This window comes from Neovison vison, chromosome 4, assembly GCF_020171115.1.
Source record: "Neovison vison isolate M4711 chromosome 4, ASM_NN_V1, whole genome shotgun sequence".
In the NCBI taxonomy this organism is placed as follows: domain Eukaryota; kingdom Metazoa; phylum Chordata; class Mammalia; order Carnivora; family Mustelidae; genus Neogale; species Neogale vison.
The window spans coordinates 8,942,461-8,965,485 of record NC_058094.1 but is presented as its reverse complement, the minus strand read 5'-3'; the positions used below and the strand labels follow the sequence as shown (position 1 = coordinate 8,965,485).

Here is a 23,025-nt window from a genome sequence, read left to right as displayed (position 1 = left end):
AACGTTCCACAGACATGGTTGATGCCTTGTCTTCGAGCCTTTCTGGACAGAGGGGAGCGAATTCCCATATGTTACCCATGCCTGAGGGGCATGTAATCTTATTGAGAATTTGTGTGCTTCTAGAAAGGGACACTCATTCCTGCTGCTGGTGGATTCAGTGTCAGGGGAGGCAAAGGAAGTTTCCAGAATACCTTCTGGAATGCCCTTCTCATTCCTGACCTGGAATGCTGCCTGTTCATTGTGCTTCAAGCAGAACTGTCAGCGAGAGCAGAGGAATGTTACGCTCAGCAGTGCCTGCCTGGAGCAGACGTCTCTCCTGGATCGCCTCCTTTCACTCTCATGGCAGCTCTGTGGGGCCATGTGGCAGGTGACTCAGCGAGGCTCAGGGGGGTCGAGGAACTCCATGCGCCAGTTGGGAGTGCACTTCAGGTGTTAAATCCTATTGGTCAAAGAGCAAGGTGAAACATCTTGTGGCTTGCTCCCTCAGAGGTTTAGAAAGGGCCCTTGGATTCTCTCTTCTTCCGTGTAGAGAGCAGGATGTGTCTTTTATGTCCATTGAGCCACAGACAGGTTATCTTCGCTTTATTTATTAGACTTCCTAGCTTCCCCCGCATTCCTGGACCTTTGCCTGCCTTAGCTGAGCCTCCCCACAGCTCCACTAGGAGAGGGGAGTGATGCATCTGTAGAGAAACTGAGACACTGAAACGTTAGGATGCAAACACGGCCTTCCGACTGCCTGTGGTCCTGGGGGATGCTCTGGACGAGGAAGGCAGTGGGCGTGTGAGTCTGCAAACTCCCCCAGTAAATTTGTGACAAAAGCCCACCATCCCCTTTATCAATTAAAACAATAGTTAATAGATTTTACCATGTAGAGTGGTTTTAAGTTTACAGAATAACTGAGCAGGAAGTACAAAGAGGTCCATAGATGCCTCCCCCTGCCTCAGTTTCCCTTACTACCTGACACTGTGTGTTGAGGGGGCACCTCTGTTAGGATCGAGGAGGCAACACGGATACGTTAGCATTGACTGAGGTCCAGAATTTCCAGCAGGGCTTGCTCTTTGTGTCATCCTCTCTATGGTTTTGATAAATGTCAGTGTCCACCATTATGGGTCACACAGAAGAGTTTCACTCCCAAAGACTTCCCGTACTGCCCCGTCCCTCTTTCCCCTTTTCCACTGAAAATACTTGGACACTGACGTTCCGAACATGGGTCTGGAGAGAGACGGGCTACTCTGAGTGCCAGCCAGAGCCCAGGGTCCTGCAGGGAACGCAGGCTTGGCATCCACGCAGCACGGGCTCTGAGGGCAGTTCAGCCAAGCTGTGGACCTGAGGGGCTCTGGTCAGTTCCTTCCCTCTGCGTCCAGCCCTACGCTGCCCATCTCTCAGATGATGCTAAGATATAAGTGTGGAAGGCCGACAGCTGGCACCCTGCCTGGCACCCAGCAGGGGGCTCACAAGGGTTAAGCTCCCTTTCCTCTCTATGGACCCGGATGGGGCTCCTGCCAGGCAGGGCTGGTTGTGGTCATGCCCCGGCCCCACATGGAGCCAGCAGCTGGCATGAGTTGCCCCTGGACCACAGCGGCTGCGATAGCCCCTGGCGTGGACTGAGAGTCCTGCCCAGCGGTCTCTGCCCGTGTTCCCTGGTGATGAGCGTGTGTGGCATCCGCTATTGTAGCCCGCATGAACGGGGTCCTCCAAGAGCTCCAAACTCTGGAGGCAGTTTTCAAAGTGCCTGGGGGAGGACGAAAACAGAAAGAAGCTCATGCCAGGCCTGTGGCTGACAAGACAAGCTCGTGTTCTCTGTGAGAAGAGGGAGGCCAAACCCAACAGTACTTTAAGGGGGCCCTGGTTCCTGGTAAACTGAGCCGTTGGAAAGGACGTGAAGGGGTTGGTGGTGGGTGGGGGAGGCCATTTCCCCAGCCTGGATCAGGCCCGGGGACAGACCCCGGGGGGCACAGGGCTCAGTGACAATCTCCACTCTGGCAAAGCACTGCAGGGAGGGGAACAGGGGCAAGGGGAGTGGGGGGCGGTCAGGCTCAGAGGCATGGTGGGGAGGGTCAGCCTGCAGGCCTGAGTAGGTTGTGGGGGCAGAGGAGGGGTGCTTTGGCTGGGGAGTCAGACAGAAGGCCAGGCATGGTACCACTGCCATTCCTTCATCATCCCCAGGGCCTCCCGAGAGGGTCTGCTACCCTCTAGCCAGAAGAGCGGTCAGAGTCCTGTCTCAGCGGCTCTCCCCCGTAGGTGCAATTTCTGCTGCAGAAGCCAGGGCATACTCTGCAAAGAGCATCTGGGAGAATCTGCTGGGACCGAAATCTGTTTCATTTTATTCAAGAAAAACTAGGCAATTTCTACAGTGCTTTATGCTGGGCACTGTTCTGTTTCCTTTACAATTGTTAACCAATTCAATCATCCTAACAACCCGAAGACCTATGTAGGGTTATTACTTCCATTGTCCTGATAGGGGAAATCAAGTCACACTAGGTAGTGTGTCCAAGGCCCCACAGTGGTGGGGCCGGGGCTGCGCCCAGCTGGTCTGGTTCCATAACCTGCGTGCTCGGCCACCTCACCTGCTTTTCCACGACCATCAGTGACACCGGGGGAGGGCCCACTGTGAGCTCAGAATGGCCCCAAGGAGCATTAAAGGGAGAGCTGGAGAAATCACGTGAGTGAGAACCAGTTAGGGAACGGGGAGCAGCTGGTTTGGCTGGGGTGGTTCTGGCCAGTGCAGGTGGGAGGGCCGAGCAGGGCAGCCTGGGCAGGTGGACGGGGATGGACGCCCGCTCACCTCTGTCTCCCTACTGGACTCTACGTGCAGCTGGCAGGGAGCCCCACTCCGGAGTCCTCCCCCAGGGGCACGGCACAGCTCACGTGTGTGGCAAGATAGAGCCCGCAGGACACCGAGGAGGCCTCAGGGGCTCGGCCACAGCGGGATGGCCAAGTGAACGTGGCCGTGTTGGCTGGGCAAGGGCCAGTGTTGGAAAATGAAGGCAACCCAAGCTGCTTGGATGGGCCGAGGCCACTCGCAGAGGATCACAAAAGCCGGGAAGACATTTAGACTTGACTCTGGGCACAGACAGGGGAGTTAGCAGAGCTTTTGAGCACGGAAAGTTCCATAAATGGAGCACTTTTGTTTTTTTTTTTAATGAAAATAACACAATGCCTTGCACATCATAGATTTTCCAACAAGTGTTGAATTGGTTTGAGTGTTGGGACAGAGAGTTCCGAGTGTGCATTAGGATCTAAGTCCTGACTTTCTATTACATTTGCTTCTTATGCCGAAGCAAACATTTCCTCTCAAGGGTCAGGTTTAGTCTCAAGGATCAGCCTCAGTGAAGGAAGGGGTTGGAGCAGACTCCCTGAGGGCGGTTAGCTGGCTGCCCCTGTGTGCATGCCTGAGGCTGTGTGTCCCGAGGGCCAGCGCCGAACCTGTCTTGCTCTCCATGGAACCACATTCAACACCCGGCACCAGACCAAGCCTTATCCCGACTTGTCGGAAGAGCAGCCCTTGGAGGACCCTCCCCTCTGACTTCTTGGGGGTCCGTAGACCCCACAACGTCAGCACTGTACTTGGGAAGCTGATCTATGGGAAGTCAGAGGCAGGAATAGCCGTCCCCAAACCTCCTATATTGTCCCTGGAAATGCAGGCTGTGGATGTCACTTCCTGGACGTGCAGGACTGGGTCCCACCCAGAGGGCGCCCAGCTTTCCTGCCCTATCCAAGACCTCAGAAGCCACGTGTTCATCCTAACAGAAGAGAAGTGCAGTCCAGAAATGTCCACAGTGAGGACTGTGGTAATGTCTTCACAAAACCCAGAACACAAAATGCATTTGAAGAAATTCTGAGAAGACTCTCAGACCAGCTGGAAGAGTTATTTGTACTGTTGTGTCCTCCGAGTGGGCGTTCTCGTCAGCTTGGTGAGCGCCAGCGTGAGGATTTGGGACACAAGATTTTCCTATTCTTCTGTTTGGGAATACGGAGTCTCGCTGACAGTTTTTCACTGGATACTGAGCCCTGTTACTCGTAACTATGGTCGTTTGTTCACTGGACATCGACGAAGGACTTGCTATGGGCCCCTGGTTTCAGTGGAGGCCATGGGCTAGCAAGGAAGGCGGTAGCCAGCGTGACAAATAACCCAGAAGGAGAACCTTCCTTACCTGAGGGCTGCGTCTGAATTATCCGATAGCTAAAACTTGAAGGACGGCGGGGGAAGAGGAGGAAGGGGAGGAAGGCCAGGGTGCAGCAGAGGGCTCTGGCAGAGGAGGTCACATGGGCCAAGCACAGGCCTGGAGGAGGATGGGCTGAGGGATTTAAGCCACTGATGAGAAGCCAGGTAGCTGCAGAGCAGGGACAGGGAGGAGACGAAGGGAAATAGACCCCAAGAGATAGCCGCCTCCTGTCCCATGAGGCCTGGAACATCCTGGGAGAACTGAGATCATGTCCTAAAGGGATGCGAGGGGAGATTTTAGATAGGATAGGACTGGGTGTGTGTGTGTGAGAGAGAGAGAGAGAGAGAGAGAGAGAGAGAGAGAGAGAGAGACGTGATCAAAATTATGCATTTAGGGACGCCTGGGTGGCGCAGTTGGTTGGACGACTGCCTCCGGCTCAGGGCGTGATCCTGGAGTCCCGGGATCGAGTCCCACATCAGGCTCCCAGCTCCATGGGGAGTCTGCTTCGCTCTCTGACCTTCTCCTCGCTCATTCTCTCTCTCACTGTCTCTCTCTCTCAAATAAATTAAAAAAAAAAATTATGCATTTAAAAGACTACTTGGGGGGCGCCTGGGGGGCTCAGTGGTTAAGCAAGCGTCTGCCTTCAGTGCAGGTCATGATCTCAAGGTTCTGGGAGTAAGCCCTGTGTCGGGCTCTCTGCTCAGCAGGGAGTCTGTTTCTCACTCTCCCTCTGCTCGTGCTCTCTCTCTCTCTCAAATAAATAAATAAAATCCTTAAAATTTAATAAAAAAATAAATAGAAGAGCCACTCAGCCCTCTCTTAAAAAATTTAAAACTTAAAAAATAAACAAAAGGCCACTCAGGATGTGGCATGGACGATTCATCGGAGGAAGAGACACGTGGATACAGGAGGCCAGTGAGAAGCACTGAGGGGCTCAGTGGGGAGAAAGCCCGAGCCGCTGGGGAAGAGGCGGGCCAGGGATTCAGGGCAGCAGGTGTCAGGGAGGACCCTGGGGCTGTGTAGGAGCAGATCGGGTGGGTGGTGCTGCATTAGAAGGAGAACATAAGAAATTCTGCAAAGGCTCTGTGCTCAGGGGACTTGGAATCGATTCCCTTTGGGACTCAGTGCTCTTGAAATGTCTTAAGCAAGGTAGCCTCCTGGAGACATGAGGGGCTGTTGCTGGGGGAGCGCTCCATGCCCGTGATAATCCTGAGCCAACCCCATGTGGGTGGTGATTGAAAGCATGGGAGCCGCTGGGGTGTCCTAGGACAAAGTGAGCAAGTCTTAGTGTGAACCAGAACAAGCCAGGTATTTCCGAGTGGTTAGCCATGTAGATGGACAAGGAGGGGCCGCTGGATTCAGAGGATGGCCAGAGGCCATGGGCATATAAGTGTCCCAAATGCTGACAAGAGCATATTTTTGCTATATTATATATACATTGTGCGTGTACATCTGAATCACTGCATTAAAAAATAGTGCTGAGATTTCAATAAATATTTTCTGAATTCCATGAAAAAAGAATAGAGTAACTCAGCTGAATGCTACTGAAGGTCATGGGAGAAGAGGCAGTGGGAGCTAGATGGAGAGCCTCAGCCATGCCTGGTCCTGGTCAGGGAGGAAGAGGTGTGGAGAGCCACCACGGCGGGTCAACACATGGGGCATCCCCACTGCCATGCCAAGCCGGGTTGTGGTGTGAACGTGGACTGCCTCTGATGTGAGCAGCCCCCCTAGGAGGTACCCTCGCCTATGGTGGGAGAGCTGCGGCCCAGAGAAGTGGAATGACAACGGCAGGCTCTCCAACCCAGAAGAGGCTGGAGGGGTCTGGTTCTGAAGCCATGCTGTTCCCACCAACCTACACAGACATAAGTCCAGGCGCCCCAGAGGTACCCCAGACAGCCCTGGGGTGGGTAAACCGTAGACTGTGAGATCATAGAGGGTAAAAGGCTTTCCTTTTGCAGGTTCTGGTGAGGTGAGTGGCAACTGGGGACTTCTGGACCAGTGGGCAGCTCTGACCTGGGTGCAGACACACATTGGAGTGTTTGGTGGAGATCCTCGGCGCGTGACCCTGGCAGCAGACCGTGGCGGAGCCGACGTGGCCAGCATCCACCTTCTAACCACCAGGACCACTGACTTTAGACTCTTCCGAAGCGTCGTGCTGATGGTGAGTCACCTGTTCAACCTTCAGACTTGTTTTGGACACTGGTGAGGTGAAGGAGCCTCACTTACTTCTTGAGATGAGACCGCTTGGCTTCGATTGCTTGGTTTCCTTTATCCTTTGTTTTGAGTGTGCTCTTGCTCATGGCCATCTTTCCATGGTCAGGCAATTTGAGGATGCCAAGAGGCTCCTCTGACTACTGTCCATCATCCCAAAGTGGTGAAAATTCTAGATGGGGAAGTGTTTCCATTTTGGGAGATCGCTCCCAGGGTTTAATGGTGTGAACTCTCAAAGATCTCTCTCGTCAGTAGACAAACACAAGGAGATGGAATGTAGGATGAGGAGCCTTCTGGTGGAGGAAAAGCTAATGATGGCACAGCTTAGCCAATATGATGCTAACGACACCTGACATTATTGCCACAACAGGAGAGAAGTAAAACAGAGAACCCTCATCTGCTTTCTGGTGTTGCTTCCCTGCCCTTCTCAGGGTTTGAACTCTTAACTCTTCCTTTATGTTGTCTGGTTTCTTCAATAGTCTATGCTCCCATCTCCTGGCTGCAGTTCAATTCTGGCGGCATTTCTTCATGGAGCACTATTGGGTGATTCATTCCTCTCTCTGAACGCTTCCACCTCATTGTCTAAGTTGGGGAGGGGTGGCAGGGACCCCAGAGCTTGTCCGCGTGTCTGATCAAGGAGCTGCAGGCTGCTGTGTCAGCAACCACGGCGTGAGGCATGGTGCTCCCAAGATTTGGCCGACAGTCATTCACTGTTGAAAGAAGGCCAAGAATAGAAATCAGCACTCATGACTCTACCAGATGGTCTGAAGTTCCTGCTGGATGGTGATGGTGGTGATGGAGAGGACGGTGATGATGGTGATGATGATGATGATGATACAGTGATTTTGATCATGACAATAACTGTTATGGAAGAAGTTACCTGTTGATCACAGCACAAGACCTGATGGTTATTATCACTGATTAGCTGCTAATTTTATGGAGCGTCCAGTTTGGGTGAGGTGCCATGGTAGGCACTGGAAATGTCACACTGAATAATTCATGTCCTAGTTCTTGGGAAACTTAAAGATTACTGAGGGGTGAGGGAAAACACTTCAAGCAGATATTTAAAAGTGGGTCTTGGGGCAGCTCAGAGAGAAGCCCCCAACTAAGAGGGAAGAGGGCGTGTCCAGGAACACTTCTGAGGAGAAGATACATCTGAGCGATGTGTTAAGACTGTGCAGGCATTTCACTGAAGGAGGAGTTCCAGCACTAGGGCACAGCTTGGCTTCTCACTGAGATCTGCCAGTCCTATATGCGGTGGGGGACAGGATCTTTGTGGTCAGCAGTGATGCAGACTGGGAGGCAGGGAGCAGCCAGATTGGATGGACACCTTGACTTTCATCCTCAGTGATGGGAGCCATTGGGGAGTTAGGTCTGGTTTGGTTTGCTCTCCCATTTTAACCATATTTAAGTGTACAGTTTAGTGGCATTAAGTACCTTTACAGTGTGGTACATTCATTACCACTAATCACTTTTAGAACTTTCCATCATCCCAAACAGAAACTCTGTAACTATTGAAAAGTAACTCTCCATTCCCTGCTTCCCAAACCCTGATGACCACTATTCTACCTTCTGTCTCTGTGAATCTGCCTAGTCTAGGGACCTCACAGCAGTAGAATGATACAAAATGTGTGTGTGTGTGTGTGTGTGTGTGTCTGGCTTATATCACTTAGCATAATGTCTTCATAAAGTCTCATCCATGTTGTAGCCTATATCAGAATTTCCTTCCTTTCTAGGCTGAATAACATTCCGTTGTACGCATAGACCATATTTTGTTCATATATTCATTTGTTGGTAAACACTGGGGTTGTTCTGCCTTATGTGAATAGTGCTGCGATGAACTTCGGTGTGCCTTTAAGAGGGACAATCCTGGAAGCAGATAAAACAATGATGAGACGATGAAGTAGCCAAACTAAGGAAAGACAGAGCACCATCAAAACCAATGTCATGGACTTGCTAGCAATTCTAAGGTCATAGAAACAGATTCCAGCATTGTCCAGCCTTCTTGGGATCTAAACCCTTGATTGTCATGAGGAGGAGAGGAGTGACATTGTTTGGGAATGTTGCTGAATGATGCTGGATCAATACTATCACCATTCCCTACAGGAAGCAATACCACTTGCCACTTTGCCTCTCTCCCTGAGCCATAGGAGCTTTCCAACGTTCCTTGAAGGACCCGTGCTCTATTCTGCTTCCCTCTGTGTGAACACTCTTATCCTATCTTCCTCTTTGCCTTCTCTATTTGTCATTCAGGGAATTCTTCCAGACTCTTGAGCCCAGAACCAGACCCTCTTTATACGGCTTGTGTTGCCTCTACTTCTCTGCACAGCATTTATCACAATTTCCTACCAGTAAAGAATTATTCCCACTGCTCAGTCTCTCCCACACAAGACTGTGAGCCCCCAGAGAACAAGAGACAGCTGTGTCTTGTTCTCGCACAGGACCCTAAGCACTCAACACAGCTGTCCTAGAGTGGATGCTGCATAGCTAATGTCCAGGCAGTGAATGAGCAGAGGAATGGGGGACAATGCCCAGGGTCCCCCAGGCTGGTCCACTTCCCTCCCTACCACCATTGTCTTGTGTTTTTTGTCCTTTGATTCAGATTTTCTTCAATCTCTCCCTCTTAGTGGACCCATCTTCATGGCAGGAGGTCTGAGGCCAAACATCTTTCAATTCCTGGTATTGAAAACAGAACTTTCCGACTTTGAATGCTCCTGCAGGGGTTTTCCCAGAGGCCTCTCTGAGACCAGATACTCAGTGGGACCTGGAAGACACCAAAAATGCCTTCCAGTCAGCCCAGAAGGCAGAATTCTTTTTTTGAAAATTCTGGAGACTTGAGGTGTTTGGGGAATTTCAGAAACTAATCTGTTTCAGCAAATGGTAGTGTATTTAAAAATAAACTCTCCATCTGTTTTAGTCATTTAGAAACAGCTTTTACAACTGCTCCCAGCAGTCTTTGGGATGCATGTGAAATTATTTGGTATTTGGAATCAAGAGAACGAAAATACTTCAATACATTAGCAGTTCTTAAACATGTTCTTTACCAACAGATGTTTGGGGGAATGGATGTGAGTTGGTGATATATTCTTGGATAAGATCTTAAGTCTTTCTGCAAATCTTGAGGCCAGAGCTGTTACGAGACACCAGGCACAACAGGCTCCTGTGATAATTAATGACTTGATTTAGATGATTTGGGGCCACAAGGCTCTTCCAGTATATTATCTTGTGGATTGTTCACACTGGTTGGCGTGGGGTCTTTCTACTATTTGCAATCTGAAGACAGGAAGTCTGAGGCTGAGGGAGGTCTAGTGACTTGCTAAAGAACACACAGCAAAGAAGGAGCCACATTAGGGGCTAGAACCTAAAGCCATATCCTGTGTTTGTTTCCCCCACCCTTTGAAGCTGCTTCCGCAGAGAAGCTGGAGACTCTTCCAGGGCCTTAATGCCGCAGGGACAGAGCTGAGGCCCGTGATTAGGCAAGCCTGCCTTCAGATCCCAGCCTTGGGCAAAGCCCTTCACTCTTTCTTCATGGATAAAATCAGTATGATTAATTCCGTCTCCCAACGGCTCAAGACGTGGTCATCATGTAAGAATTGTGGAGTGTCCCCCACCTGTAGGAACTCGAGAAATCCAGGTTCCCCCTTATCTTGCCAAGCGAGGGCAGCTCCAAAGCAAAACAGGTCAGGGGAATTGGTACCTGCACCCAGGGCCTGGGTTGAAGAAGGAAGAGGCGGCGGCGACCTGTCGCAAACCTGCACTCTGTGACTCTGATGCCCTGGACAGTTTTAAGAGAAGACAGAGGAGGTCGTGTCCCCCACAGTATGGTTCGTAGGATCCAGAAGAGGTTTCCATTGCCTTCCTACAGCATTGCCTCAATTCTGCATTCCTCGGAGGGAGCGCCAGGCCTCGTGAATTGGCCTCAAGCTACATTTTCCTGTCTCCTCTCTTGCTCCATTCCTGCAGGAACCCTGCTCTCCAGGCTCCCTAGTACCAACATTCCTAGAAAATGCCATGCCTTCTTCCACATCTTTCCATTGCCCTGCTGTGGTCGGCATGCGAGCTTCTCCACTTGGAAAGCCACTCCCTTCTTCAGGGCTTGGCTGAAATGGCACCCTCTAAGCCTTTCTCCATCTCTTCAAACAGAATGACTCTCATTTCAGTAGAAAAACTTCGATTTAGCAATTTTTAGGAATTCTGCCTTGTCTTCCATGCTGGCTGTTTTTCTAGCACATCTTATTCCAATTCTGTTGTGACTGAAATCTTGACAGGGCCTGTGAGCTTTTTATCTTAGACTTTCCTTAATGCTTAGCAGGGCTCTGTGTGGAAGATGGCACCAGCGTCTGTGCTGAGTTCCATCAAACTAGCGGAGGAGCCCAAGAACTCGTTTCTCCTGTTTTCACACAAACTTCATAGTGCCAGTACTTTCTTCTCCGTTTCTCTTCATCAGAATCAACTGAGCTATTCATGGGCTCTAATGCTCTCATTTAGATTTTAAGATACATATATCGATTTCCTTTAAATAGTCCTGATGGGAATTTGAGTGTATCTTCGTGGAATTTTTTCATGAATTTCAAAAAATATCTGTGTTTTTATGATGTGAAGTTTCATACCCATGAATCCAGTTGATACCATAACCATGAGCAGGATTTTTGTCTCCTTGGGTCTTTTCATAGAGTTTTGAACTTCTCTCCCCCCAAATTTTGCAACATCACTGTAGGCAAGTCCCTACCTGTGTCCTAGTTCGGTTGGCATTATGAATGATGGCCTATTTTTTCTTGAACTTTCCAGCTGGTCAGGACTAGCATAGGGGAATAAAGTTAGCTCCAGATTTTCCGAGCCTTCTTACCACTCCCAGTACTCAGTCTGTTGTCTCCATGGGCTTTTCTGATGTTATTTCATTATCTGTACATGTTGGCAGGCTAATTTCTATCCCCTTTGGACAAAAATGCTCAGCCATTCTCACAAATAAATCCAACACTGAAGGAACTCCAGTGATAAATATGTTTCTTTTTATCTCTCTCTTTTTCTTTTTTTTTTTTCCTCTTTATCATCATATTTCCCAAAGTGTCTCATGATCTCTGGGGGCATGGGTTCTTTCTAGGTGTTTCTCTGCTGTCTGAGGGCCTTGTTCCCATCCGCAGGGCTGAGGCTGGACAGCTCAGACAGCAGGGAGGGAAGGGAGGAAGAGGGGCCAGCCCTGCTGACTGAGGGAGGCAGAGGTTCCCCTCATTTGCACCCCTGCAGCTCATCAGCCTTTCTTTTCCTTGGACTTGATCCTTCTTGCTCTTGTTTTTCTTTATCATATCAATCTTACTATTCCACAAGTTCTGGCTTTCTGAATCTTCTTTATGACTTTACTTTTAAAGCTCTTCTTTCATCCGTGTTTACCTTTGTATCTTTTACTCTCTCTCTGCTGCTTCGACAATCACCTGTTCTGTGAGCTTCATGAGTTGAAATCTGAGCTATCACTTGTCATTTTTTGTTTTCTGGTCAATGGGTTTGAGCAATAAATGTCCCTCTTACTGTTGTATCAGCTCTGCCCTGGGCATTGGGGGAAGTAGTGACATGTCCTATATTTCTGTGTCTTTGATTATTGCTTGTATTATGTTCTTCTTAATCATAGGAGATATGCCTTTTTTTTTAAAGCTTTTAGATACATAGGATATTAACCCGTTCTTTTGCAATCTGATTTCTAATTTTATTTCATGATTATTATGGAGCTTGTGTTGGGGAAGGTTGACTCAGAAATTTATTAGGATTTCCCCTGTGACCTAATATGTTCTTCGTTGGTCAGCAGAAAAGTTGTACAGTGTTATCGAAATCTTCTCTCTACCTACCTACTTATTTTTGCTCGATCTTTCCGTTTCTGAGAGTTGTGTGTTTAAATCTCCAAATAAAATGACCCATTTATCTATTTGTTCCTACAATAGTTGCTTGATATATTTTGAAACTCTATTGTTAGATTAACAGAGGCTCAGTCATTTTATCTTCTTAATGTCTCATTCCTTTTGTAATATCTCTTTTGCCCCTTAGACAATTTATTTTTGCCATCAATTCCATTTGCCTCGAAATTCAACACTTGCCCTTCGTTCATTTTTGCACGAAAAATGTTCCAACACTTTATTTTGAAATCTTGCATTCTTTTGTTTTAAAGCTTGCAAATTTTCACTATGGGTCAAGTAGATAATACAAGACCAGAATTTTTAAAATCTCTTCTCTTCATAGCAACCAGTCTGCTCTTTAAAACACATGGATAAAATGATATCCTTCCCTTAATTAGATCCTTCTATTGGCTTTGCCTTTCTCCTAGAATACACCCTGACCTCCTGACATTCCTATTCCTAACGCTGCGGGAACTGCCTCCCTCCTGACAGCCCCTGCCCCTCGCTCCAGTTCACTCAGCCCAGGTACCCTGGGCCCCTGCAGCTCCTCCCACAGGCAGCCTTGCTCCTGTCCACAGGAATTGCCTCAGTTAACCCTACTGCCTCTTGTTTTCCTCTAGATATTTGCCTGGCTGTTTGCTGCTCACCTTTTAGGTCTCAGCCCAAATGGGAGCTGAAACACATACACTGGCAGGGAGCCCCTTCCTAAACAGACATCCGGCTAAATGACTTCTCGCCCAGTCACACTTGGGTCCCGGGTTACTTTCTGCACTACCTTCCCTGCCCTGACAAAGTTTCTTATTTATTTATAATCTCAAGCTCTGTGATATCAGAGATCTCACCTAGTTTTCACTGATAACAGCCCCAGCACCTGGAGCCATGTCTGGCATTTAGTAGATGTCCAAAAAAATATGTGTAGACATCAATTCTTGGAAAAACAGAAAGCAAAACTATCACACGTGGTCCACAGAGGTTATCTGGGTGAGGTAGAATGTTCATAGCGATCGCTAAGAAGTTGTTCTCTCCCCAATCCCCTGTGCCCAGCTTCAAGTTTGATTAGACATCCTCTGAATTCACAAACTCAGTTTTCCTAAGGAAGAAAACTTCAAGGAAGAGCTGAGCTGCTACCTGACACGGCTCTTCTTAGTGTTCCTGGTTCTCTTCTCTCTCCAGGGGCAAGTTTGTCTGGAAATTCGAAACACAAAGATTCTCCCGAGTGAGCCTCCCTCCCACCTTTCCCAGAAAGCTCTCCCCACATGCCAAAGGTTAAATATTTATTAGGTATTATTTTAATCAGAAATAAATACATGATTTAGCAAAGTGTAATGCTTCCCACTTAGAAATCCCTCTGAGTGCTCCCCAAAAGTTCCCAGCACACTAGTTACAACGGAAAACAATGCACAAGACACTGTACAAACATCTGGCTTTTGCAAGGTCACCCTGCCTTGTGGTGGAAGTCAGTATCCACAGTGTTATATTCATTTCCCACACATTGGCTGGCCCCTTGCAGTGGCCTTTAGGGATTCCTGGGGGAAACCGTGAATATCTTCTTGTAGAAACACACCAGAGTCTGATAATACAAAGAATCACGTAAACGCGTATACACATACCACCAGCACGGTGATCTCAGATCTCCGGAATGTGTGTGCTGAGCAAACATCTCCTATCAGGCAGCGAGGGGGTCGACAGGCACACCTCCCCCCCGAATCCCTCTGCAACGGTGGAAAATGAGTCTTGGGTGCCTCGGCAGCCCCCTTTCTAACAAGATCCGGATGGGCGGCCTCAAGATAAATACTTTTCCTTTTCTAGAACGTTGCTGCGCTTTCTCTTTCATCTCTTAAAATTAGTAGGCCAGAATTAAAGCCACTCTGCCTCCCTTCCTTCCCGGAGCTCAGCCGTTTTCTTCCTGTGGCTGCCAGGCCCGACTTAGAATAAAGTACTGATGATACAGAAAAATCAATTAATCCTCTAGAACTTAATCAATTTGCAGTTTTCAAAGAAGCCAACCGTTCTCTCCTACTCAATCCAGCTGCACTTAGCCTCTGCGAAGGTGCCGCTGAGACAGGAGCTCACGGGCCACCCTTGCCTGACCCAGTCCCCTTGGAGCCATGAGCTGATGTCTCCTTCTACAACCCACTTTCACGATATTTGTAGACTTCTCCCTGTCTACACCATGAGTCCTCTGCTGATCTTCCCTTCTTTTTTTCAACCTGATATGGGACTTAACACACTTAGCTCTTCAGGCAATCGTGAGTGAACCACTGATGAGTCATTATTGGTAAGAGTCTCAGGATGTCAGAGAAGTTCTTTCTGCACCGTGAAGCCATGGCTGGGGACACCAGGGAAGCTTGCACAGCTCCAAGTTTACCCTCACGATTTCCCATAAGCAGCCTCCCTCTCTCCCCTTTGCCTTGCCCTCTGCAGAGCAGGGAGGCTGTCTGATTGTGGTGCATGTGGTTCTGGCACCAGCAAGCCACTGGGTTCTCCTGATTCAGGGATGATAAGAAAGATTAATGTTTAGTGTCACTGAGTTCCCTTAAAAAGAAAGGAGCTGCATACCAAAGGTCTCTATGGGTTGGTTAGAAAAGTTCATTGTGGGGGACACGTTTGCAAATCTGGCCTGGCCAGGACACAGCGTTCAGCTCATCTTCTCAGGCTTTTCTTGTTCAGAAGTTATCTCTGATGAGCCCAGAGTGTGACCATCTGGATAGTTCGTTGAACGGTCTTGTGCCCTTTCTTGTGAGATAATGTCTTTATCTTTCCCACAAATACAATGAGCACACACACATACGCGCGGCTCTTCGGAAACGTTGCCCCATCACGTCGTGATTCAACGTTTCCTGATGTCTTGGTACTGATCAGACACTGGGGAGGGGTTCCCTTAGTCATGATGTGGACAGAGAAGATGTGAGTTCAAGTCCCCATGTGCCTTCTCTTGGCTTCTGGAAGATGTGTGGCTCCCCAAGGACCAGGAAACCACCTGTTTCCACCAGATCCCAGGTGATAGTTCCAACCTTTGTTATTTTGGGTATACACGATGGTGTCCGTTCTCAGGCTAGTCTTCAAAATATGGTGGTGACGAGAAGAAGGAGCTCTTCCTCTTGCTCCCGCTGTATATCAAGGACATGCTTTTCTTCTTTCGATCAAAGGAGGTGTTGTCATCGCTGGTCAGGGACAGGTAGGAAGCGATGCTTTCCCGAAGGCCATAGCTGAAAAGGGACTCATCCACACCGAGTGGATTCCTGGCTCCCTCGGCGTCCTCTTGCAGTCTGTGAGTGGGAGGAATGGGGACAGTCGGGAAAAGAAGAGAGGGACAGAGAGAGAGGGAGAACCGGAAAACAGGAGAAGAAAAAAAGAAGAAAGAAAGCCTGGTTAATACTTTTCACACTTATTGTTCTAATTCTGCTTCTTACAAATGTGGCCAAGTGATCTTGGAGAAATCACTTAACCTCTCGGAATCACCATTTCCTTGAATGGTTGTAAGTTCTAACTGCAAATCGGAATGAGTATTTCTTTATGACCTTTACAAGGAAGAACAGTTTTCTTCAGCTCCCAAGGCAATTTTCTGATCTCCGTGTTGAAGATAACTCACTAACTCCTGATTATAGATACCCTATAAAATGCAATGACAGTGAGGCCTGAAGCTGGGTTAGGGTCTCCCAGGGGACAGAGGGATTCTGTGGGTTGCAGCGTGCCCTGCTGAGCTTTCCCCAGGCCAGGCTGTAGTCTGCTATGTTTTCAGCTGTCAGACTCACACACTGGTTTGGGGTGCATCCATGTAGGACACACGCACACACACACACACACACACACACACACACACACAGAGACATCCCACCTGGGCACCCTCTTCCAGTCGAAGGTCTTCTGGCGCAAGGTGACGGGCGAGTCAGGGACCCTCGCTGCAGGGGTGGCTGTGCTCTGAGTGAGGCAGGGTGTGGTCAGGACACAGCACAGGCCATCAGCCACCTCTAAGGACGGAAGCAGAAAACTGGTCAGTGACCCTGGGATGCCCAAGCCAGCATGGGGTATGGGGCCTGAAGGACCATCCAGTAGGGATCCCTGGTTGTTCACAGGGGAAACTAAGGCCGAGATAGGAAAGAGGCATGGCAGTGTGACGAGTCACACACCCAGTTGTTTAAGACAGGTTAAGTGCCCTGAATGCGCATTGTGCTTAGCTTGGGGCAGGTGGAGTGCGCTAAGATTGGATCCAGAATCATCTATACTGGGGTTTGGATTTCAACTATGCCCCTGACAGTGAATCCCCTTGAACCTCTCCGAGCCTCAGTTTCCTGGACAGTACACTGAGAGAACAGGCAAGTGAGGACAGCCGGCAGGAGGCTCTGCCTCTAGGGTTCACGCTCTTGCCTGGCTCCATCAGGTGCACCAGGTGCAAGGCAGGGTCCAAGTCCACCGATCAGCGCTTCCTCCCGCACCAGCGGCTGAGGCACGTGCAGGAAGACAGGAGGAGAGAACAAGACAGGAAGGAAGAGGGGGCAAGCGAGCAGGAGGGCAAGAATTAAGGAAGGGGGGAGGGAGGGAGGGAGAAGAAGTCAAAACACTGCAAAAGAAGAAAAGACACCAGAAAAGAAGGAAGAAGACAAAGATAAAGGCAAACAAGAGAAAGTGGAAAAAGTTAAAAATGAAGAACTATCTTTCTTCTCTAGCCTGAATGCTCATGCACAGAGAGAATGAAAATTAAATAATCCCTTGCTCTCCCCACCCCTTCCCCCAAGGGTAGCTCATCTCTCTACCCGAATCAGGCTCTAGTCTCTACGCCCTGCGGCTGTGGGAAATCCTTGGTCTAGCTGTGCTCATTTATTCATTTATTTCTTTATTTATTTTTAAGATTTTATTTATTTGAGAGACAGAGAGTGAGAGAACACGAGAGCACAAGATTGGGAGAGGGTCTGAGTGAGAAGCAGACCCGCCCCCTGCTGAGCAGGGAGCCCCATGCAGGGGTGGATGCTGGGACTTGGGGATCATGACCCAAGCCAAAGGCAGACGCCCCACTGACCGAGCCACCCAGGTGCCCCTCAGATGTTATTATAGGCCGAGGAAATCCTGTGTGGCCTCATTTAGGCTGCAGACCCAGGTGCAGGGGACAGGAAGTGGCCAAGGGTATGAAACATTGCTGGCCTGCAGCAGGACAGAGCCCCTGGCCGGGAGCTGGTCCATCGCCAGGCTTTAGGGAGAGTTTACTTCTGGCTGTCTCCGCCTCTCATGTTATTTAGGGAGCTCTGGGTGCTCTTCCCAAGGAACAAAAGGACGTTGTGGCTGAAGAAGCAAACCAAGGCTAGCAGGGTGGCAACCAATAATGCCTTGTTTCTTGGTGTTCGTTCTGACTTTCACTGTGAACTCAAATATTCGCCCACACGGGCCCAAGAAACGTAGGATTGGGCCCTGAAGTTGGGGGTTTTTAACTGAATGTGTGTCTGAAATAATGCCCTGTCATGGGCTGGAAATTGAAACCTTTCAGGTTAGGAGGTGAGGGAGAGGGAGCCAGACACAGACTGGAGGGACCTGGGCCAGGGGACAGTGGGCAGGGTTTGTGAGCGGTTAACCCTGACACTAAGTCCAAATCCCCACAGAGTAAAAGAACCGACACTTTCAGAGCCGGACCTGAGCTCGTCCCCAGGCTTCAGCTCAGTGTGCCCCGGGCAGGTCTGAGCAGCAATGTTGTTACACTCACTCAGGGAAGGAGGAACCCTGGGCTCCCGTCGCTTGTTCAAGGTCACAGAAATGTGACCCAAACCTGCTTCATTGACTCAGAACAAGACACTTGTGTCAAAGACGACTCATTACCTCTGAAATGGGGGAGAGAGAGGTCCTATCTGCCTGTGGGGTCTGGACACACTCCCTTCAGTCTCTCCACTCTGTAGAATATTCCGGAATGCTCATTCCTCTCATATGCCTGGCTTCCCAACCACTGCACATCCAGGCTATCTGTGGGGACTTCTGTCCCATCCCCTCTGTCTTCTCAGTCACCACCATACACAGGACAATTTAGGGGCCAGAACTTTACACTCATGGTTTTGTGTTTGGTCCTAACAATAGTCTCCTAAGATGCATGCAGACTGATGTCCCCATTTTAGAGATGAAGAAACTGAGGCTCCAGGCTGTTAATGAATTTCCCCAAGCCACCTGGAACACGAAGATGTCTGTACAAAGCCCTTAGCACACAATTTTTCTGATTCTGTGGTTCTGGGTAGAATCTGGAGGAATCTTGTTTCCCTTGGGGGTCCCTAGGGACCCAGGAAGCCACTGACACAGCGGCCAGGGTCATGTTTCTGGAAGACACTACTCCCGCACTGGGGCAAGCCACCTGGGTACTCTTGGCCTGGACGCCTCGTGGTCTCCCAGTCTGTATACAGTGTGTGCTGGGGCAGCAACCTTTTCATGTTTGCTTTTGTCTATGCAAAACTTATGGTCTCTCCACCTCTCCGATGATTGTTATTAAAAGCCAAGTACCACAACCAACCTTTACTCATGCTCAGTAAAAGCTGACGATCTCCAGGACTCCCTTCCTCTTTCATTTTTAGCTAAGCTGCTAGGTTTTCAGGTATCAAAGAAGTAACCTTTGCTTATCACTTACTTTGCATCTGCCGCAGGCCGTAATTACATTACGTTAGGGGACACGCTACATGAGCAATCCAGCCATTGCAACCACGCCACGGGGTTGTTCTCGTCCACCTTCCACGAACAGGGCGCTGCGGCTCTCAGAGATGGGGATCTTTTCCCAAGGTCTCACAGAGCCCGGATTCGAGCTTGGGCCTGTGTCTCCCAAGAAGCCATTCCTCCTCCATGCCCTCCCTTTCTTTTCACTGGCCCAGTGTGATAACCCAGGGCCTCTGGGCTCCTTTCACCTTGAAACACCCTTCAGGACCCCACACGATTTAGAATGTTAGCAAAGATACCCAGGACTGCGAGGCCCAGAACCAGGAGTGGGAAGACACGTACACCACGGAGCAACTTCTTTCCTCTTCCCGCCAGTAGCAGGAGACGGGAGGAGGAAGGAGGGGTCCTGGCTGGGGACAGAGGCCAGTGTGAGAAGTGGCCCGCTTCTATGTGCCTGGCCCTCCCTTCAGCACTTTCCTGGCACTACTCAGTGGATTCTTCACACACGCCAAGGCACAAAGGCACACAACGAGCCTAGGGTTGCCCAGAAGATGTAGGATACGAATGCCGAGGTCCCAGAGCCAACTTTTTACTATACCTCCCTCTCACCTGGGGTAAGATGTCACCTCCTGGCCTGGCATTCAGGCCTGTCACTGTCTAACTGTGATCTCCTCTTCTGACTCTATCCTTCCCTGTCCTCTCCTTCAAATCCCGCCCCACTGCTGCCATGTTGGAGGGCGGTCCCCATCCTGGTCAGCGTGGAACACTGGGGCCTCCTTCCTGGGCCCGGGGAAACATGTCCACACGAACAAAGAGCAGCCCTGGTCTTAGGAGCTTGTTGGAAAAGCCAGACTAGGACACAGCTCACTGGGTCATGAGGCAAAGAGACCCCATTCTAGGGAAAGGCCGGCAAGCATGGGAGCCGAGAACCCAGGCTGTCAATCCTGACTCCGAACACAGATCAAGGAGGTGGCTTCCTGTTGCTTTGCCAGGCAGGAAAGGACACGAGTGGCATTTCACAAAGTCTCAGGGGTCCGTAAACATGTGGTGCACTTAAGGAAGTGCCACCTGTTTGTGGCTGCAAATAACGGGCCATCCTATTTCTTCCCGTAAGGTTGAGATGAGCTGAGTTTTACCTACTTACGCAGCCTTCACAGGCAGCCTGTTTTAGCTGGAAATCTCTAGTCTGCATTAACAAGAAAAGAGCAGATTAAGGGAGCAGGGTGAGAGCCAAGTCAGTCACCTGGCATGTATCGGGGACCCATGCCCGTCCTAGACACAGGCACCGCGGGGCAGTTAGCCAAGAGACGCTTCATTGCTCTGCCACCGCGGGGTGCTTCTTACCGGAATAGTGATTCACCAGGTCCTCCAGGCACTGGAAGGTGAGCCTCGGGGAGATGTAATACCAGTTGTTCGGCAGGCGGAAGATGCGGTAATGCTTCACCTGCCTGTGTCTCACCGAGAGGGAATAAAAACCTGTGGGAGACGGAGGACGGGTCAGAGGCGTCCCGCAGGGCTCTGCCGGCCATCTGGAGAGCCCACAAGGTGGAGAGACTTCCTCAGCCTTGGGATGCAACAAGAACACCCAGACGTGCACTCCCGCATTTGGAGGAGCGGCCACTAGGACCCCCACCTTCGGGGACTACGATCCCTCTGCTGAGACCCCATGAGTGTGCTCCTCTCGTGGCCCTGACCTGCTGGCCACACGGATTTTCAAGTGCACCTGCTTAGTCTTTGCTCTGTGAGCTTACCGTGCTGGGTGCTCCCACATCCTTGTCTGGATAGCCACCACGTCCTGGTCCCTACACCCTCTTGGTTATGCCTTATGCTTGGTTTTCTCAGAAATGTGGAGAAAGTGTCAGCTGAGACTTTTTCTGGGTATCCCCAAGAAACATGTCAAATATGCCGTTTCTCCTTAAGTGCCGTAAAGGTAGGGATGCAGTGTGGGGTAGGAAGAGCAGAACTTTGGACAAGCGCCTTCCCCTCTCCTAGCCTCGATTTCCCTAATTGGAAAGTGGGAGTCTTGGATGTAGGTCCCTTCTGCTCTGTCCTTCGGGTTCCAGGAGTAAAAACAGTCAACAGACGGTGAGAAGAGTAGGACATTAGCTTTTACTGAGTCTCTTCAGTCTCCACGGGCTGCTCAGGGGCTAAGCTATTTTGTCCCCAGATACGTTATAGCTGCAGAAACGAGGCTCCGAGCCCCTGAGCACTATGGCTGGAGGCACGGAGCTCGGGATCAGACCCTCGTCCTGATGGCATTCGACCCTTGCCCCAAGTCTGCCCTCTGAAGCCCATCAGGCATCTTCCTGTTACAGTGGCAGGAACGGGAAGTCTGGTGAGCAGCTCAAAGGTGGCGGGTGGAAAAGGATCAGAACTTTGCATACCCAAGGGAGCAGAGCCTGCCACCCCCGACCCCCGACCCCACCCCCAGCCCCACCCCGGCCCCACCCTGCCCCCAGCCCCAGGCTTGGCCACTGATCTGACGGCAGCTTCAATTTTAGATCATCTCTGGCATCTCAAGCTGGGTTCTTCCCTCTCTTGGCCATGCCAGCTTCGAAGTTCTGTCTGAGTCTGGGTCTCCTACCTCTGGGAGGACATGCCCAGGAAATGTGGCCTTTGCTTTGATCTGGTTTCCCTCTAGCACCTTTGAGCTTTTGTAAGAAAAGTTGTTCTTGAATTTTCTTTACCATAGAGAGATGGCCCCTGCTTCTCCACGTAAGGCCGTTGCTCATTTTGGGGAAGGGCTCCGGCTCCACACTGCACTGGCCCTCAGTAGGTGCGTGGGAAAGAGTCTCAGGTACATTTTCTCTCCTTTGATACTGAGGCTACAAGAAGCAGCCAAGAACCTGAACGCATCTTCTGTTTTTCTTAGTCAGCCTGGGAAAGCCCGAGCTGCTGTCTTGCTCCTGTGAGTCCAAGTGCTTACCACATCCCAGGTACTATGCGAAGCCCTTCCGAGCGTCCGTCTCGTGTTCTAGGAGAGGGGGCCCGGGCTCGGTGAGACAGGCGTCTTCTCAGTAGTGCAAACCGCCAAAACTAGAACTCAGAGCCCTTGCTCTGGACCATGACACAGAGCCCGGATCTTTGGTTTTCACTGAATTACTTACTGTGTAACATGTCAGAAAGTTGTAACGATAATGCTGGTGGGGATATCCTTGGGGGATGCATATCATGCATATCATGCTCTACGCGGTCTGAATTCAGTGTAGGACACAGTGGAAACCAGTGTTGAAGGCCTCCTGCTTAGCGAGAGCTCCGTAAACACGGTCATGTTTGCATGGCTCCCCCGATGAGCACACTGCCCTCGGGGCAGCAGACGACCTGCCCAAGGCACAGAGCTTAAGAGCATGGGCCAGGCTGACTCGGCCCAGTGCTGCCGACACCTGCTGTTGGCTTTGCTTCCCAGTTGATGGGACATTTCCCAGCGGGAACCTGCGGGGCTCATTGAGTCCTGTCGTGGCCGTGGCCTGCCAGATCCCTGCTCCCTGGCTCTGGGCCTCTAGCTTCCAAGCTGGCCTCTCTGGGGGTGTGGGGGCTATAGGGATCTTACCAGATCGGATGGGTTTGCACGTGTGGGAGGAGGCAGAATGAGCCCTGTCGTGAGTCAGCCCCAAACCTCCCTGCTCCTCTCAGCCCTGGCACGGAAAGGCGAGTCGGAGGCCACTCACCTTTCTTCGTCTCACTCTCTCGGATCATGAAGGAGCCCATCTTCGTGTCTGGCAGCTGGAGCAGCTCCTCTGCCTTGTCTCTGCCCAGCCCTTCAAACAGCCAGCTGGGAAGGAGAAGGGAGGCATGAGTATCCTGGGCACACCCTCCCCCAGCCAGGCGGGCAGCGCTGAGATTCAGAACAAGGTCCAGTTCGTATAAAACTGTTGGGATTAAAAGGAGTGGGCAATTGGCCCGCCCTTCCTTCCTTCCTTCCTTCCTTCCTTCCTTCCTTCCTTGTTTCATTCCTTCTTTAAATCTTTCAGATAAAATTCCCGAGTGCCTACTGCATGAGGCCACAAAGATGCACAAAACATCTTTCTCATCTTGCTCTCAAATGCCAGCCGACCGTGCCCGTTCTGTATTAATGACGTAGAAGCATTCTAAACCACGATAAGGTGCCTGTTTGGCATTTTGTTCAAGGTCTCTGCCTTGTATTCTAG

The 23,025-nt window shown here is 50.3% G+C and overlaps 2 protein-coding genes across 2 annotated transcripts in view; one reads left to right on the top strand and one right to left on the bottom strand.

Moving 5' to 3' along the window:
* Positions 1–23,025, top strand: part of TG (thyroglobulin) — a 244,302-nt gene that overhangs the window by 141,226 nt on the left and 80,051 nt on the right. The window contains exon 41 of the mRNA XM_044244917.1: positions 6,125–6,327. Coding sequence (XP_044100852.1) covers positions 6,125–6,327 — 203 coding nt within the window. The remainder of the gene's footprint in view (positions 1–6,124; positions 6,328–23,025) is intronic.
* The window catches only part of SLA (Src like adaptor), a 33,139-nt gene continuing 23,633 nt past the window's right edge, over positions 13,520–23,025 (bottom strand). The window contains exons 5-8 of the mRNA XM_044244919.1: positions 22,546–22,649; positions 20,222–20,353; positions 16,098–16,230; positions 13,520–15,528 (exon numbers count right to left, since the gene is read on the bottom strand). Coding sequence (XP_044100854.1) covers positions 15,315–15,528; positions 16,098–16,230; positions 20,222–20,353; positions 22,546–22,649 — 583 coding nt within the window. The 3' untranslated portion in view covers positions 13,520–15,314. The remainder of the gene's footprint in view (positions 15,529–16,097; positions 16,231–20,221; positions 20,354–22,545; positions 22,650–23,025) is intronic.